The sequence below is a fragment of the Netta rufina genome (assembly GCF_964035555.1).
Source record: "Netta rufina genome assembly, chromosome: 1".
Classification (NCBI taxonomy): Eukaryota; Metazoa; Chordata; class Aves; order Anseriformes; family Anatidae; genus Netta; species Netta rufina.
The window spans coordinates 133,145,005-133,161,607 of record NC_140123.1 but is presented as its reverse complement, the minus strand read 5'-3'; the positions used below and the strand labels follow the sequence as shown (position 1 = coordinate 133,161,607).

At 38.5% G+C, this 16,603-nt stretch overlaps 1 protein-coding gene across 1 annotated transcript in view; it reads left to right on the top strand.

Annotated features, from left to right (window-relative positions):
* The window catches only part of EFCAB6 (EF-hand calcium binding domain 6), a gene marked incomplete at both ends in the record, with an annotated part of 74,036 nt that overhangs the window by 29,300 nt on the left and 28,133 nt on the right, over nucleotides 1–16,603 (top strand). The window contains 3 exons of the mRNA XM_084301893.1: nucleotides 4,066–4,142; nucleotides 5,201–5,319; nucleotides 6,867–6,924. Coding sequence (XP_084158019.1) covers nucleotides 4,066–4,142; nucleotides 5,201–5,319; nucleotides 6,867–6,924 — 254 coding nt within the window. The remainder of the gene's footprint in view (nucleotides 1–4,065; nucleotides 4,143–5,200; nucleotides 5,320–6,866; nucleotides 6,925–16,603) is intronic.

The window sequence follows — 16,603 nt, the reverse complement described above, 5'->3', positions numbered from 1 at the left end:
AAAGACCTTGTCTCATCTGTGCTTTCTTCCACTGAGATTATCCACTATGACCTTTCTTCACCTTGTACTGGGAAAACTATAGCAGCTGAGGCAGTTACTGTAACTTGGCTGGACACCCCTAGTATTGTATACAGCTACTGTAAGTCATCATGTTTGGGCTCTAAAGAAGAGTTTCTTGGTTTACTTCTGGTATACTACAGTGCTATTTATCAGATATGCTTAATATCATCTTTTCAAAATTTGTCACTCTGATTTCTCTATTCCAGATGCTGGATTGAATGGGCCAGGAGCTACATTATGTAACAGCCTAAACCAAAGAGTAAATAATGCTAAATATTGCTACATGACTGCTGAAGAATGTCTTAGCTTAATGATAAGCTGATGGAAGTCTATGGGCTGAATACATCAAGACATGGGTTGCTTTGGGAAGTGAAGCTGGTTATTTGTGATACAAACATTTGTTCTAAAAGTTGGTTTGGAGGAGCTGTCAGAAAAGTGACTTGAAACTGTATTAGATTTCATGTCTTTTGTGTTTTCAGAAATTTCCATTTCAAATACATTCAGCTTTCAAGGCAAAAACTTTTTTCCACCCAATTGTCTACTCTGCAGCCTTTGCCAGGAAAATAAAATCCGAGTTACATTTTCCATCCATTTGTGAGCATAGCTATTAAAGATCTTGCAATTAGAAGAGAATAATTCCATGCTACTCATTCATGGAACAGTCCATCTATTCATGACAGTGATCTTTAAAAAAGAGATTCTTAGTTCACAACATGGTGTTTTTAATCAAGAGTTGTTTTCCATTTTTTCTGTGTTTGCTTATTATTTTCTGTAACTACCATTAGAATGTACACCTTGAAATCCTACCATGGATATGCACAGCATACAAAAGAGCACATTTTACAAAAGGAGAGATGCTGCAGTCATTAGCCTTTTGCTCAGTTCATTCTGTCCCTGTTCCCTAGGAGAACTGGAAAGATCAGCAGTCCTCTGGGGGTCTTGTGGGGTCCTCTGTTCAAACCAGCCTGGACACCCCTAAAAAAGTTGATCATATTGACGGGTATTACTTCAGATTTCTGTAGATCTGCACCATTTGAAAAGTGTTGGAGCATTTTACGCCTATTTTAATGGGAGAACATGTTCAGCTAGTAGATTAATTGCTATAAAGTCTCTCTTCATAACAGGTTTTCTAAGGGTGTGCAAGATGATGGGTAAAGATGAGTCACCTCAGTATGGTACTGATGGAAAGTGGAGGCTACTTTGTAAATTTTGGGGGCATGGCTTTTTGATGCTCACTGCTTTTGTTCAGTTCTGTACATGCTTAAAATGAAAGCAATAGGACTACACTTTATTGCAGACTAACCCAAGTGTTAAGTAAGGCAGTATCATTGGTGTTTTGTATTCTTAAACTGCATTAAAATATTTGTCTGTTGTCAAAACAAGTCTAGAGCGGTATTTTTTATGTTTTAAAATATGATGTAGTTGACATATTGAATATATTTAGTTAAATATTCCTTGTTAGGACACCTATTCTGCCTTCCATGAAGCAGACGGTAACCATGATGGTATCATCAACATGTCTGACTTTCAGCAGTTCTTTGACAGCTTTCTGTGTGGTCTTAGAGATAAGAAGTTCTTGCGCCTACTTAGTTTCTTGGGAATGAACCTGACCACCATGTTAAGTTACCAAGAATTCTGTCAGCTGTTCCAGACCCAGGAAACTGAGGATGTTCACCCTTCGCTGGTGCCATCTCACAAGTAAGAAATAAAAAGTTGAGTTGTACCTACAATAATCTGATGTGTTTACAGAAATTAATATGCTGTGTGAAAATTGGTATTAGGTATGATTGAAGGAAAATATATTTTAATATTTCCTTATCAAGCTGAAGTTGGGTAGCTTTATAAAGTGCTCAATGATTATAGGACACATATCAGTTGTTAAATCTACCTCTAAATTAAAATCGTGGAATTACCCTGGGGACTGTTTAAATACATGATGTTAAATATATATACTGATAACCATATTGGAGTCTTAGAGCTGAGCTAACCTCTGAGCTAGACAACTGGGCTGTATCTCACAAGCATGCAGAAATAGGGACATGGTTTGGGAATCAGAAATCATGTCTGTCTAATCTCATTCAGACTAATCTCATTGTCAACAGCTGTAGGCCCTCTGCTCCAAACCTTCATGCCACTAGGGAACTGGGTGTAGACAAGATCAGGTGCACAGAAATGCTGAGGTGCTGCAGAGTGGGTGGAGGATAAGGAGAGTATTGCAGCAGCCCCCTTTACTATGTGAAGTGAAGCTGCCTAAAATGTCTGAGATTTTAAAGTTTGAAATAAAGCAGAAATTATGAAATAATGAATATCATTTAGGTACTAAAAATCGTTCTAAAATCTCAGTGTGAAACTGTTTAACTATACATATAGAGAGAAATTCATAAAAAATAACGACAAGGTACAGTAGTACAGCAGGACTGAAAAACCTCCCGATCAGCATCTCATGTCTGTTGTGGCAATGGTGATATATACACATAGGCTTATTTCCCAGTTTTTTATTTGTCTATTACAGCATTACTGTTGGCTCTGTTAGTAATATTTATCTGCTTGGTTTGCTTTTCTTTTTTTCTGAATTGGACAACTGGGTGAATCAAGGACATCAGTCTAAACCAAGAAAGGAAACTGGTGGTGACTGGGTTTTGCAAACAGTAGGAGTCTGAGACCAATTAATGTCTCGCTGTCATTTCTGTTTCAGCTTGGACTTAGCTAGGCATTGAAACAGTTTGGATTTAGCTCCAGGTTTTTCGCTTTTCAAAGAGTTACTGTTTTAGAAGTCAGTAATGAAAATATGGTGTTCGAAAGCCTTCAGAACACTCTTCTGTTTCCCAGCCAAGTTTTTAGACCATTTCTGCTGGTGAATAGTTTAGATTTATGGAATCTTCCCTCAAGTGGTGGGAGTGGGGAAAAAATCAACAGGTTTCCAGGCACCTAAAATAGATTATTGTGGCAATCTTTTGTCTAAATCTAGATGGAACCCTCAGCAAAGGCTGAAGCCCTGAGCTCTGGCAGCTCGGAAGGACCTAAGTTCGCAATGTAGCAGTTCTCCAGGACCTGGCTGTGTTTCTGCACATGCTATGGGTGGTACAAGAACACAGCAGGCAGTCCAGATGTGGTTACTGCATCTTGCCTCTTCTGTAGACTTGATATTCTTCTGTCACTTGTTTGAGAGCATATTGAGTGCAGCAGAACCAGGCTCTGAAACCTTGTGTCTGCAGTATTTGTTTATAAAGCAATAGACAGTGAAGAAACTGGTGCTAGAACATAGTCTATTAAGAGAAATGAACAGGCTTTCCTCAAATTTGTAATTGGAACTGCTTTGAAAGGCTGAAGAGAAGTGGTCACCAGAAGGAGGAATCTTCTTATGTGGAGGAAGGTGTTCAATTTTGAAGAATGGTGAGACATAACATTCCCTCAATTCTCAGTAAGATGTGTCCTTGCATAGCGTGTGAATTTAGTCACCTTTCTGTGCAGTGTGACAGCTGTGCCAGATGCTGATCTGAGGCACCCATGTTTTCCTGCCTGCCAGGACTGCACCAGGTCCCAGAAGTTAGGTACTTGTAGTAGTGATTGAATTTGTTTGCAAGTGTGGGTCTTACTCCCTAAACTTACTAGCCATGCTTTCGTGGTTCACAAAGACCATTTTTTTCTAAGTTATTGATGTAAATCAAGGATAATCTTCCTGGAGTCACTCCAGAATTTAATTTTTTCAGAGATAATTAACATTTCCTTCTATGCGTACAGGTGATCCACACGGGCTCTAACCTGCACTAAACTGCAGCTAGAGAAATAAGGCAGTATTTAAAGAATTGTTTGCACAGATGTGAAGTAACAGTTCTTAATGGGTATCTTAGAAACTATGAAACAAAACTACAACTACCATAAAGAACAACAAAGGCAAAGGAAACTTGTAGAGATTAAAGATCCCATTAATGTAAAACATAGTTGTTATTTTATTTTTTTATTTTCTGAGGGGGAAGGAGGAAAAAAAAAAAAAGATAATAACAGATGCAGAGCTAGCTTGTGATCAGGCTCATTACTACCTTGTTATCAAAGCAAGAACCAGATGGCATGACCTAGCAAGGGTAAGAAGAATGTTTTCTTTAAATAAATAAGCAGCACTAATAGATTTCAGAACATTATTCAATGTTGATCTTCAGAGTCTATAAATATGCAAAAAGACCCATGCAAAACAGCTCATTAATGATAAAAACTTACAGTGTGAGTTAAGAAAAAAACAATTTGAATAATGCTCAATTTTGTAATGCTAATTATATAGTAGATGTTATTACAGTTATTTCTGAAACTAACTTCATGTTTTACTATTGTTGGTTTTATTTAATGTTTCTGTTATAAGAGTAGTTATGGGATTCATCCAAGGCCCATTTGATTACGTGCTGTACACAAACATGTACCTATTGCTTTGCTGACTCCAAGTGTTGCCCTGCACAAAGAAGGATTGATTCGGGGCATTTACACCATCCAAAGAGACTCTCACAAAACTGTCCTATATTTTTTTTTCAGCATTTTTTTAAATTTTTTGCGTAGTTGCAATATAAGGACAATAGAATAGTACAAGGACAAATTAATATTTATTTTTTTCATGAAATTTTTGCATAAATTGGACAATTGTACTGGTAGTCTCAGATTGTAAAATGAATGATTTTTAAAAAAGGCAAAATCTCATTCATATTAGGTATAGAAGAAGTTGGCAAGGAAATCTGCATGTCTACCATTTTCCAATGCCTTCATCTTCCACTGGCATACCTCAGCAATGGGTGTACCCACAGCTGGAAGCATAATTCTTATGCTCAAATCCTTGTATCTGCCATCAATAAGAAACTTAGAGATTACATCACCTTGATTTAATCTGGTTGACCTATGATGTCAATCCTGATTCAAGCTTGTGAGAGTTGCACATCCATCAAGTAGGAAATAGTAAAAAACCAATTTGGTGGTGGCAGACATTTTAAATTAAAAAAGGAAAAAAAAAAAAAAAAAAAGGAAAGAAAATCGGACGTGCTATTGCATTATTATTTTATATTTCTTTCTCAATTCCCATTATTCATTAAGCTTATAGAGAGATCAAACATACAGTTGAACTTGTTGGTTCATGTTAGTGATGATTTCTTTTACATTCCAGAATTTTCAGGAATTTGACAGTAAGGGAAATGTCATTATACAGCCAGCGGACTTGAAAAAAGTCTTGTTCAGATTTGGCATTCCAGTCACTCCAGAAGACTTTAAGAAGCTTTGGGCAAGGTATGACAACTCTAAATAATTAGCTCTTGCAATAACGTATCTTTTATAGAATTACAAAGCCTTTGGTAGTGCAGCAAATGACAATAGATTATGCTGCACAAGAAATCCTTTATTTTGTTATGATCGTGACCTTAATCATGACACTGTGTTACAGGAGGCTACATCTTATAACACTGAGCTTAAGAATACAGTTAGGTACATTAGTTTCCCATGAATTCAAGGACAGGATTTTCTCTCGATTTCAGTATTACTGGTCTATTTGCTCTTTCAGTGGCACTTTCAATGGCCCAAGGTCACCAGCTACATTAACTTCCTTTTCATCAATTCTGTTTTATACACACAAAATGCTTGCCTTAGTTTGTGATGCATGAAAGTCAGTTCCAAGTGTCTCAGGTTGGCTTGGAAATACACAGAAAATTTCCATCTAGGAGGTCCATACAGTCTGTACTTGTCTGAAGTCAGTGCTACCAGCCTTTCATTCTCAGAGCACTAAATTTGCTTACAATATTTTCTACCTAAAGAAAAGTGATTTTATCAAAATAAAAATGCCACATACCAAATACATAACAAAAGAGAGTAAGGTAATTTCATGCTGTGTAAAAATGGCAAATAATATCATTAAATGTTTTTATAGACAACTAATTTGTTGTGAAGTGGGTAAAAATACTTGTCTGCCATCAACAAAGAGTAGACTGTTTGAAATGGCATAGGTATCAGCTGTATGTGACATTATATAAAAACCTGCCTTCGTTACAGATCTATTAAAAAAAAAAAAGTCACTCCATCTTACTGTATAGAACCTGAGTGTATTGGCTCTTGGTTTCAAACTGCATTAAATATGTTTTTTTCCTTAGTACTGATTCATCTCTGAATTATTTTCTACTCCATTAGATTTTACTTTCCATTCCTATTCCTTATGGATGCCATGGCACATTGAAGAGTATCCTTTTCATGTAGTTACCTGCTGCACAACTTCACTCCCATCAGCCACTCCTTTTATACAATAGCTAAAATCTCTTACTTATATGTCAGTAACTTGAATAAAGGAATTACAGTGAAGCTGAGGCTAAATTAGGCATTACCATGCATTGGAGCACTAGCAGGGGGAGAAACTGCTGCAGAAAAAAACTATGGAAAGGTTTATACCTAAGACAATATGAAGAGTGTTTATGAGGCTAAATCCATATTTCTGAAGGATGATTACAGTTCTGAACATCTCAGATATGCATGACCTGTTTGAGATATTTGGGGATGAATTTTCAGGAGTCCAGTTCTCCATGTATCAAGTCAGACACTGAAATGCAGCAGTTCTGAGAGGTGGAAAATACTCCTGACAATTTGGTGCTCAGGGTAGTGTATTCTGTAATTACAAAGCAAAGCCCTATCTTTTGAATTTCATATAAAGTCACTTACTCTCCATGTGGTATGGCACCTCTGCAAGGAAAGGAAGTCAGTGAGATTTGAGCTACTATGTCACTTAAGATCATCTATAATGCCTTTTTTATGAGGAACACATGATTATTTAAAAATAGCATTTCTTTTTCTAGGTATGATACAGATGCAAAAGGATATCTTACTCATCAAAAATTTTTACAGAAACTGGGGGTAGAATTTGCACCTGCTGACATAGGGCTCAGCAGACACAGCACAGAGGACATCTATACATGTTTAAAAGCAAACTATAATAATTAATAAAAGAAGCATTCAAAGCTGGAAGAGCAGCAGCAACAGCACACTAAAGCTCTGCATGTAAGAAAAATTAAAAAATAGATCATGTAAGTTGATCTTACAAGCTTAGCATGTAACTGCCTATGTTTGTGTTTAGTTTGTAAAGATGATACTGATACTGTGTATAATACAAATGTAATTTTCCAAATAGTCTCTGAAAAGGAGTTTCTGAGGGTACTGGATCAGGCTTATACTTAGCGCTATTCCCTGGATTTGCTAGAGATAAGCCTACCCCAGTGTGCATCATGAGACTTTTTTAAACGTATTCTCCATGGATGTATATTACTTATTTTACAGACTTCATGGCAGGAGCTATACTGACAAATCAGAGTGTCCAGAAACATTCTCAGACACAATCATCTTTGCTGATAACCCGCCAAAACAATCCTTGTCATACTTTGGCCTATGTCAACTACGATTCTCTTTGATCTCTCCCAGCACAGTTTGGGAACAAGAAGGCCCCAAGGGCTGTTTCCAATAGCTAGTTTGCAGATAACTGATCTCTTTTTGTGTCTGAGAAGGTTCACTAAGCAGAGACGTGCCAGCTGGCCTCTGTGTCCAGAGCACTCCCTGGCCTGTTTATTGGTATAGTTTCAGCTTGTAGTTACAGTCTGAACACTGCTGTTAGATCAGGTTGAAGGGAAAGAGCAAGTGCAGATTTGTCACCCTACAGGTCTCTTCTCAGACTGCTCCAGGCAACATGGACTTAGACCTAAGGGATCACCATCAACAGGTGCTTTTCTTTTAGCGGGAAAGATTGTGTGTGCAGGACACTCTGGTCCTTTATCTATCCTGTCCCTTGGATGAGAGCCAAGTAGCAAGCACAGTTGGTTTCACAGCCCTTTAGCAGCTAGTTAAATTGTCAAAAAATGGCTGCATAGAAGCAACAAAAGACAACCATGACAAGGATAGACCCTGGCTCCATACAGGAGAAATAAACATCTTATCTCTAAGCAAGAGGAGTCTCTGCCTCACACAAAATCAACACTCAGAGTTAATAGGTCATTGCTCCTGAGAAGAGCATTTGACAAACAAATGACACAATGATATCCTACTTACAGTGGAGTCTAATGATCCATGCTTGCCCTAGTGAGTCAGCAGTGATTAGCCTGCTGCTGGTATAGGATTCCCACACTTGCCAGCAAAATGAGGCAACAGGATAATCCTCTGTCCCACTAAAATGATGTTAAAACCTTATATTTCCAGGTTGTAGACAGACACCATTTGGATGCTTATCGTGTTTTCTGCTCATGCTTTTACTCTTCTTCTGAAGTATTTTGTATTTAGGACTATAAACCCTCAGGAACAAAACACATGTAAAAACATAACCTCCAAGAGTACAGATTTGGTTTGTGCTTGGAAAGGATCTACATGTTGTGGGAGCTAATAAATTATTGTTGATAATAATGATAATTCCCCATGACATTTTTGGTAAAGGCGATATACTCATAAACAAAGAAGAGAAGTCTTGTCTTGCACATAAAGAGAAATATGTTTAACTCATTAAACAAACAAGAAGAAGAAAAAAAAAAAGAAGAAGAAGAAAAAGGAAAAAAAACAAACAAACAAACAAAAAAAACAAACACCACAGAGACCCTGTATGCTAAGGCTTTTGGCTTTTTACCTTTTTTTTTTTTTTTTTTTTTTTTCTTAATACTGTTTTTTCAGTGTCCCAGATAGGCTGAAGGAATCAAGGACAAAGCTCTCCTTTCTTTTTAGCATCACAGCTCTCCTACCTGCATTGCAGTTCCCAGTGTCATAAACAGTATTCATGATGCACACAGGTATCAATGTGCATTCCACCTGTAAAATATTCACATAATATACAGCAGAGATGGTTAGGCAGCTGCTGTGCTATAGGCATTGCTTGTTATTGTATTTATAACTGTCTGTTGTAAAACTTAGACCCAAACTGTGTCATATTGGGCTCTTCTGGACGAGGGCATCGAGTGCACCCTCAGTAAGTTCGCAGATGACACCAAGTTAGGTGCGTGTGTCGATCTGCTTGAGGGTAGGAAAGCTCTGCAGGAGGATCTGGATAGGCTGCACCGATGGGCTGAGGTCAACTGCATGAAGTTCAACAAGGCCAAGTGCCGGGTCCTGCACCTGGGGCACAATAACCCCAAGCAGAGCTACAGACTGGGAGAGGAATGGTTGGAGAGCTGCCAGGCAGAGAAGGACCTGGGAGTGATGGTGGATAGTCGGCTGAATATGAGCCAGCAGTGTGCTCAGGTGGCCAAGAAGGCCAACGGCATCCTGGCTTGTATCAGGAACAGTGTGACCAGCAGGGCTAGGGAGGTGATCGTCCCCCTGTACTCAGCTCTGGTGAGGCCGCACTTCGAGTACTGTGTTCAGTTTTGGGCCCCTCGCTACAAGAAGGACATCGAGGTGCTCGAGCGAGTGCAGAGAAGGGCAACGAAGCTGGTGAGGGGCCTGGAGAACAAGTCCTACGAGGAGCGGCTGAGGGAGCTGGGCTTATTCAGCCTGGAGAAGAGGAGGCTCAGGGGCGACCTTATCGCTCTCTATAGGTACCTCAAGGGAGGCTGTAGCGAGGTGGGGGTTGGTCTGTTCTCCCACGTGCCTGGTGACAGGACGAGGGGGAATGGGCTTAAGTTGAGCCAGGGGAGTTTTAGGTTAGATGTTAGGAAGAACTTCTTCACTGAAAGGGTTGTGAGGCATTGGAACAGGCTGCCCAGGGAAGTGGTTGAGTCACCATCCCTGGAAGTCTTCAAAAGACGTTTAGATGTAGAGCTTAGGGAAATGGTTTAAGTGGGGACTGTTAGCGTTAGGTCAGAGGTTGGACTCGATGATCTTGAGGTCTCTTCCAACCTAGAAAATTCTGTGAAATTCTGTGAAATTTGTTGTACCAGCTGATTGTCTGTAGTCTTAAACTTGGATGAAGAGCTCTTTTGGTCAGCAGCTTTCAACTTCTAACCTGTTTAGTGCAAGGCCTCCCTACCTGTAGAGCTATAAAAGAGCAATTCTGCAAGTAGAGAAAATGCTGTAAGACAAGCAGAAATTGTGCAGAGAGATTCAAAGAAGCACATCCTCACCCTGAAGCAGGTGGAGAGTAATTAATTCAACTGGGAAGACATGCAGGGTAAAAATAAAATAGTAATGTGAAATTGTGTCAGGTTCACATCTTTTACAATTGTTTAGTTTTGAGAACCTAAGGTAAAGCAACTATGTATATACCTACGTATATGGCAACTATACACACAAATTCATACATAAAAGTGCATAGTGACTTCTTTATTATAATTTTGAAGAGAACAGAAATTGTCAGACTGGGCCAAGGATAACTGGATTCAGTTACCTGGTAGTAACAAGAGCCAGATATTTCTAGTTGAGGTGGAATAGCCTACTAGTCAATGGATGTGGAATATTCTGCCCCTGCACTATGGCTGTCTAATCCTGGGTTATTATAGAATTTGGGTAAGCCTGCAGGCAGGACTTCCATATCCTTTTCAAAAATTGCATTATAATTATTTGTTAGATACTGGCTCTTCTTGATTCAGATACATAAAACATCCAGTTCTGTTCATAATCTTTTCAAATTTCTGGCACCTGTGGCTAACCTGGAAATGGATTCACATCTTAACCACTTATGGTTTGCAAAACTAAGTCTTGTTATCTATTCTCATCTTTTGGTTCTGCTGAATGTTCTCTTGTCTGCCATACATCCCACCCAATTCCTGGCCAGAGGGAGCAGTCCTGTCATAATGGTTCCTGTCTCATTTTTCCTCTCTTAAAACAGGAAGAGCAAGAGAAGTTGAATCCAGGCCTTTGAACTCCTCAGATTTTACATGAGGCCTCAGAAAGCCATAAGTGACTCTTACACCTGAGCCATTGTCTGACAAATGAAATGCAATCATGTAGTGGCTTTGACACCACTGTGAAGCAATCTAACCAAGGGTCAGCCTTTCAATCCAAGACCAAATAGAGCAGATGAGATATGGCAAGTGAAGGTGGGCACTGTGCCCTCCTACTATAAAAGTCGGTATAAGAAGATCTGTTGGTCAGAAAAGTAGATGCAGTGGCTGCAAAATCTAACCCTGGTGATCCATCTGGTCCTCAGCCTCCATTTTATTCTGAAAGAACTGGAAAAACAATTCATTTCACTGATTCCTGTCAAATTCTGATTGGAAGGAGACAGTTGCATTAGGTTGCTGTGAAAGAACCCACTTTAGTACCACTGGGAACACTGTACCCCTTCCGTGATCTTGCTTAAGCTCTCTCAGTACTATTTGCACAGTGACTGAATCCAGCCCTTGTCCTTTCTTCAGGCTCTCTGCAAGGGCTGTGAACCTCACCCTAATGGCTTTGGAGCAGTTTCAGTGCCCTGTGAGTACACAACGTGAGGCAGACAAAAGCTCTGTGTGTCTTACAAATCAAAACATGTCGCTGTGCACTTTTTTTCCTCTTTTGTTGTAACTCACAGGAACAAATCGCCCAAATTAGAAACAGACATTGAACAGTGGCTCTCCAGCTTTTCAAGAAAAATGCAAAACATTTGCAAGATTTTTTTTTTTTTTTTTTTGGCAATGTAGTCTGATTTATGGTTTTAATCCTCATTTTCTCCATGCACATATTTACTGCTGTAAGTGGAATAATTGTTGCTTAGAAATCTTTAATGCGTGCAAAAATGTTGAATACCTCAATTTTCCAAAAATATGAATTTGAAAAACTGTTTTGACTTCTACCTCAGCCTTTGCTTTCATTGGGAATATTCAAGTGGGAGATAATAGTGGTGGCAAAGAGCTATCATTTAACAGCATGGCACTGAAAATAACATACAATTGTAGAGGAGTCCAGAATCTTTTTTTGCAATGAGGGTACAATGTGGACCATATCACATCTTAAAAGCACACTCTTGCAAGATGGGAGGTGCAGTGCTAAACAATCTTCCAGGGGAGAAGCAGAATGATATCTCAGTGAAAACACAAAGTGCCCATATGGTAGTCAGGATTTTTTTTTTGTTTTCACGTTACTGTATGCTGCTTCCTAGGTGAGACTGTCTTGGTCTCTTGGGGTGCTGAGGCGCAGCACCCATCTGTAGGCTTCTGAACATAATAAGTTAAAACCCATAGATCCAATTAGCAGATATTGGATCTTTAGGGTCTCATATCTAAGAGGAGGTTGAAGGAGTCTAAACTAGTTAGTTATTAATTAGATACATGGAGATTCAAGACAGTAAAGCTATCTTGAGTGCAATGGCACCACTCTGATGTGTATCTTTTATAGTATCCTTCTACGTTCTTTCCAATACAAGTTTTGTCTTGAATCTTATAAGGTAACAGGAGCAGAATGTGAAATAGAGGAGGGTATTAACTAGAAAAAAGAGATTTGAAAGTGAGAGAAAAGGTGATAGCTCTTTAGGGACTTTTAGAGACTCTAAAACATGCTGGCAATATGCAGTTTCCTTGAAAAGATTCACATCACGCTTTGAAACCTATATACAATGGCTAAATTCATCATAAATAAGCTTTACTATTTTTTGGAGTATTACAGTAGAAGCTATCAGTGTTTTTAATGGCAGGGTGAAAGGGCAATCCATGCAGCTACTGAAAGTTCAATATTGCACTCCCAAGGAAGCGTGAACTTTTGAAAGACACAGGTTTTGTATGAGAATGCAGAGGGAGGAATTCTTTGAAGAACTTTTGTCTGATTTTAAAATAATGAATCAGTCAAGTAGTTATGACATTTTGAGAGATTCCATTTTAAGGGATCAGATGCTGATTGGAATCCAAGATACAAAGCTACTGAAAAGACGTCAGGAAGGTAGGGTGTGTTTTTTTTCTTCTTTTTTTTTTTTTCTTCTTTTTTTTTTTTAAAAAAAAAAAAAAGGAAAAATCTGTTTAGTCAAGCTAGGACAGTTGTAAGGGATAGTAGAAAACATCAGAGGGGAAGAGGACATGCCACATGTCATGAAACGAAATAACACAGTTTTGAAGAGACCCTTCAGAGATATCAGTAAGAAGTAACAAAAGTGAAAAATACAAAAATTTATGAAAATTCACAGGTTCAGATTATGTCCAGGAATTTGGAAATACTGCAGCAGCTATAAGAAATAACGTTGCTGTAACACCTTGCAACTGGGTAAGCAAAAACAACACAGAGTACCCCATACACTCCCAGATCTGTATGAGGTTGCACAAACCAACCATGCAACAAAGCAGAGATTCTGCGCACAAGCTGCAGAAGGGATCTGCAGGCTGAGAGAAAACACCTCGAAATTCAAAACTGGTGCTCAATGTTACCTTCAAAATTTGGCTTATGAATCTCCACTTACAAAGACAGACTACTGAAACTGAGGGTGTCTACCAAGAATCTAATTCCTACTAAAGGATTATATGAAATTATTTGGAAAGTGAAGATAAACACAGTAGTTTAAGTTTATGCTCAGAAAGAGATAGTATTACGTCTAAAATATATCTTGCTCTGGGCTTGATTAAAGAAGTGAAGCTGATGAAGGAACTGTAAGAGATCGTGCCCAGAAATCTTTAATGTCTGAAATAAAGTAGACACAGAAAATAAAACTTTATTTTCACGACAATTTGTGCTTTTAGGAACATTCTTCTGTTTATGAGAGAGAAGCTCATAAAGCAGCTGGATCACATAGGAATAATGTTGTGAAGTTTAGAAATGGAGGAGCCAATTAACAACAGGAATGTCAAAAGGCAGGCTGCTGATATTGTCCTTATATAAATGGGGCTAAGTGTATCTTTCAGGACAGATACTGTCCTATATTTACTGTCCTATAAAGGATATTTTCAGGAAAATGCACACACATAAAATGTATATTTTTTATGAATACAAATAAACATTTTATGTAAATTCAGATTCTTCTGCTGGATCCAAGTAATTTCCTTGGATGACAAGGGTTTAACACTATGCATCTTTAAATTACTGTACAGGAGATTCTGCTTGAGACAACTTCCTTCAGGCTTAAATCCTTTTCTTGTCTTCAAAGGAAAGTGTTAGAAAAGCTATTTACTTGAAGCAGCTGCGCATGCTTAAATAGATACTGAAAATGTTGAGTAGGGAGAAAAACTGTGGGGAATCTGAAAAAGTAGGATTAGACAAATACGAATGTAAGGACAGTGAGATAGCAAAAAAAGATTAACTGGAAAAATGATAGAAGGGATTTGTTACAAATATGTCATACACAAAGATAATGAGGGTGTCCAGAAGCCTGTTAGCACCGTGAATGTTCCATAAAAGTTCATATCGCACTGACAATCTCTGCAAGTAGCTTTTGAGTTACCACACAAAATACTGGGCTGTAAAATTGGGAAAAGTATTCCTGAGTCATGGAATACCTTGGGTTGGAAGGGACCTCTAGTTCCAACACTCCAAATGTACGGCATTTATAAAGACAACTACTTGCCTTACATGTATTCATGCTAAAAGGTAGACAAAATCTTCAAAAAATGGCTTATGGATAGTATTATTCAAAAAAAGAATTAGTGGAAATTAGTGTCATATGCTTCTAGGGCACTTGTGAACACCGTAATTCTAGGTAAAGACTAAGAGAGCAGAGCTCTGGCTCTGCAATGTGATTGTAAGAAATGCCACATATTTGTTTATTGGTCTGTTATGGTCAGAGCTGACACAAATCACTTTGTAACCATGAGAAAAAAAAAAATAATAAAAAGGACCAGCTTGCAGAATATAAAATTTGTGTGACTTTACACTCTTCTTTAACCAAAACCATTCAATTTTACAATAAAGTTTAAGTTGGAGAAATAATTACTAATCAAAAACGTACTTTCTAGAGCATTCATTGAGCCTACTCTTGACAGCAACACAGAGAATGATGACATAATACCTGGAAATATGGTTGAAAAAAAAAAAAAAAAAAAGAGAACAGTCCTATTTCAGAAGAAGGTGGGCTGGGTTTGGAGAAGCTGTACAGAAGATGACAGTGCAGAAAGTCGTGCAGGTTACAACCTGCTGGGCAGCAAGGGCCATTGCACACCAAGCCCATCTGACAAACTCAGATCAAAATTTTCTGCATTCACTTTAGAGGTAACAGCATGGTGTTGTCAATGTATTATGATCTGATATGCCTCACAGAGTACAGGAGGCTCATGAGACCTTTGAGAAATGTGAAAGAAAACACCATGTGTCAGTACATCGGAACCTGTTGTAAGTAATTGACTTGGGCATTAACCTGAATCTGCATTTGGATTGAATTCAACATCAGAACATGTTATGGCATATACTAATGCTGAATTTGTTTGCATATGAAGTCCCAAAAATTCTGTCTAACAGTGATGCACTGTTCAGAATCTTGGACCTGGAAAGATTTGTAGAGAATGAAGGATTTTAACATGTTACTCCAATTCAAATATCCTAAATTTAATGGTGAGACTTTTAAAAGACATTTAAGGAAGCTGTGAAGTTGAGAAGTGATCCATACTTTCACCAAATTTGAGGAATGTTTTTCAAAAATAGTTTATTCCCATTGAAACTTTGTTAGACAGAGATTCCCAGTACACCTAATTTAATCTATATAATATTGGAAGGTACAATGGGTCTGAAGCATATAATAAATTGGTAACAACCCACCAAAGTCATATTATAATTCAGATTTTTTAAGGTAGATGATGCTGTTTGCATACACAATGGTGTTACCTGTACCCCAAGGGCTGTGGGGAAATTATTCTTTGTTCATAAGAAGTGCAAACTCCAAAAGGATGGATTCTTAGGAAAAACAATTGGCAAGGAAAATGTATTGTTCTTGTAAAGTCTGTACTGAACTTACAGCTTCTTGAAAACAAATGGAAAATCAAGGATTCTGCAATGCTGTGAGAGGAAAGACAGTACCAGTAACTGGAGGTGAGATCAGATGCTGCTGAGCAGATCCATGAGAGCACTGAAAAGACTTACTGAGTGCTGCTCCCTGTTAGCCTTATTCATACAAAGGAGAAGATGTAAGGATCGGGTGCTGCTTGATTGGTGGTGGCTTAACAAGAAGCTGAGTGAACTGGTCTGAGTTGTTAGGTCCACAGCCCAGCTTGTTGAGGGACTGAGGCAATCACGCTGGATCATGTGGGTTACATGGCTGAACAGTGTTATCGCTGTAATATGTCTTTTATAGTACAAATCCCGATTCTCTGAAGAACCCAGCCTCTGTGCTCTGTACCCTAGGGCTGTCAGAAAGAGCAATCCCAAAGCAAATGGAGAGCAGCTGTAGTTATTAACCCAGATTAAAACCTGTTGGTTTTGCCATCAGGGTATCCCCTTGTAAGTGCTGAATATATGTAGCTAATTTATGTATACTTGGTAATCCACTTCAAGGCACAGTTTACAACTAGTTTGACCTTTCATTAATCTGAAGAGATTTTGCTGGTTGAAAACATGCAGAAAGGAAAGGTATTTATACCTGCCTTATCCTCCTGAGCCCAAAAGTGGAGAGGTTTTTGTTGAATGAGGAGGAGAGGGATATTTGGGGTTTCCAAACTTTGATCAAAAGGTCCCCAATGTCAGTGAAATATGAGAGACGAAATAAAGTGGAAGGCATAGTCAGGATTTTGAGGTCTGAATTTGA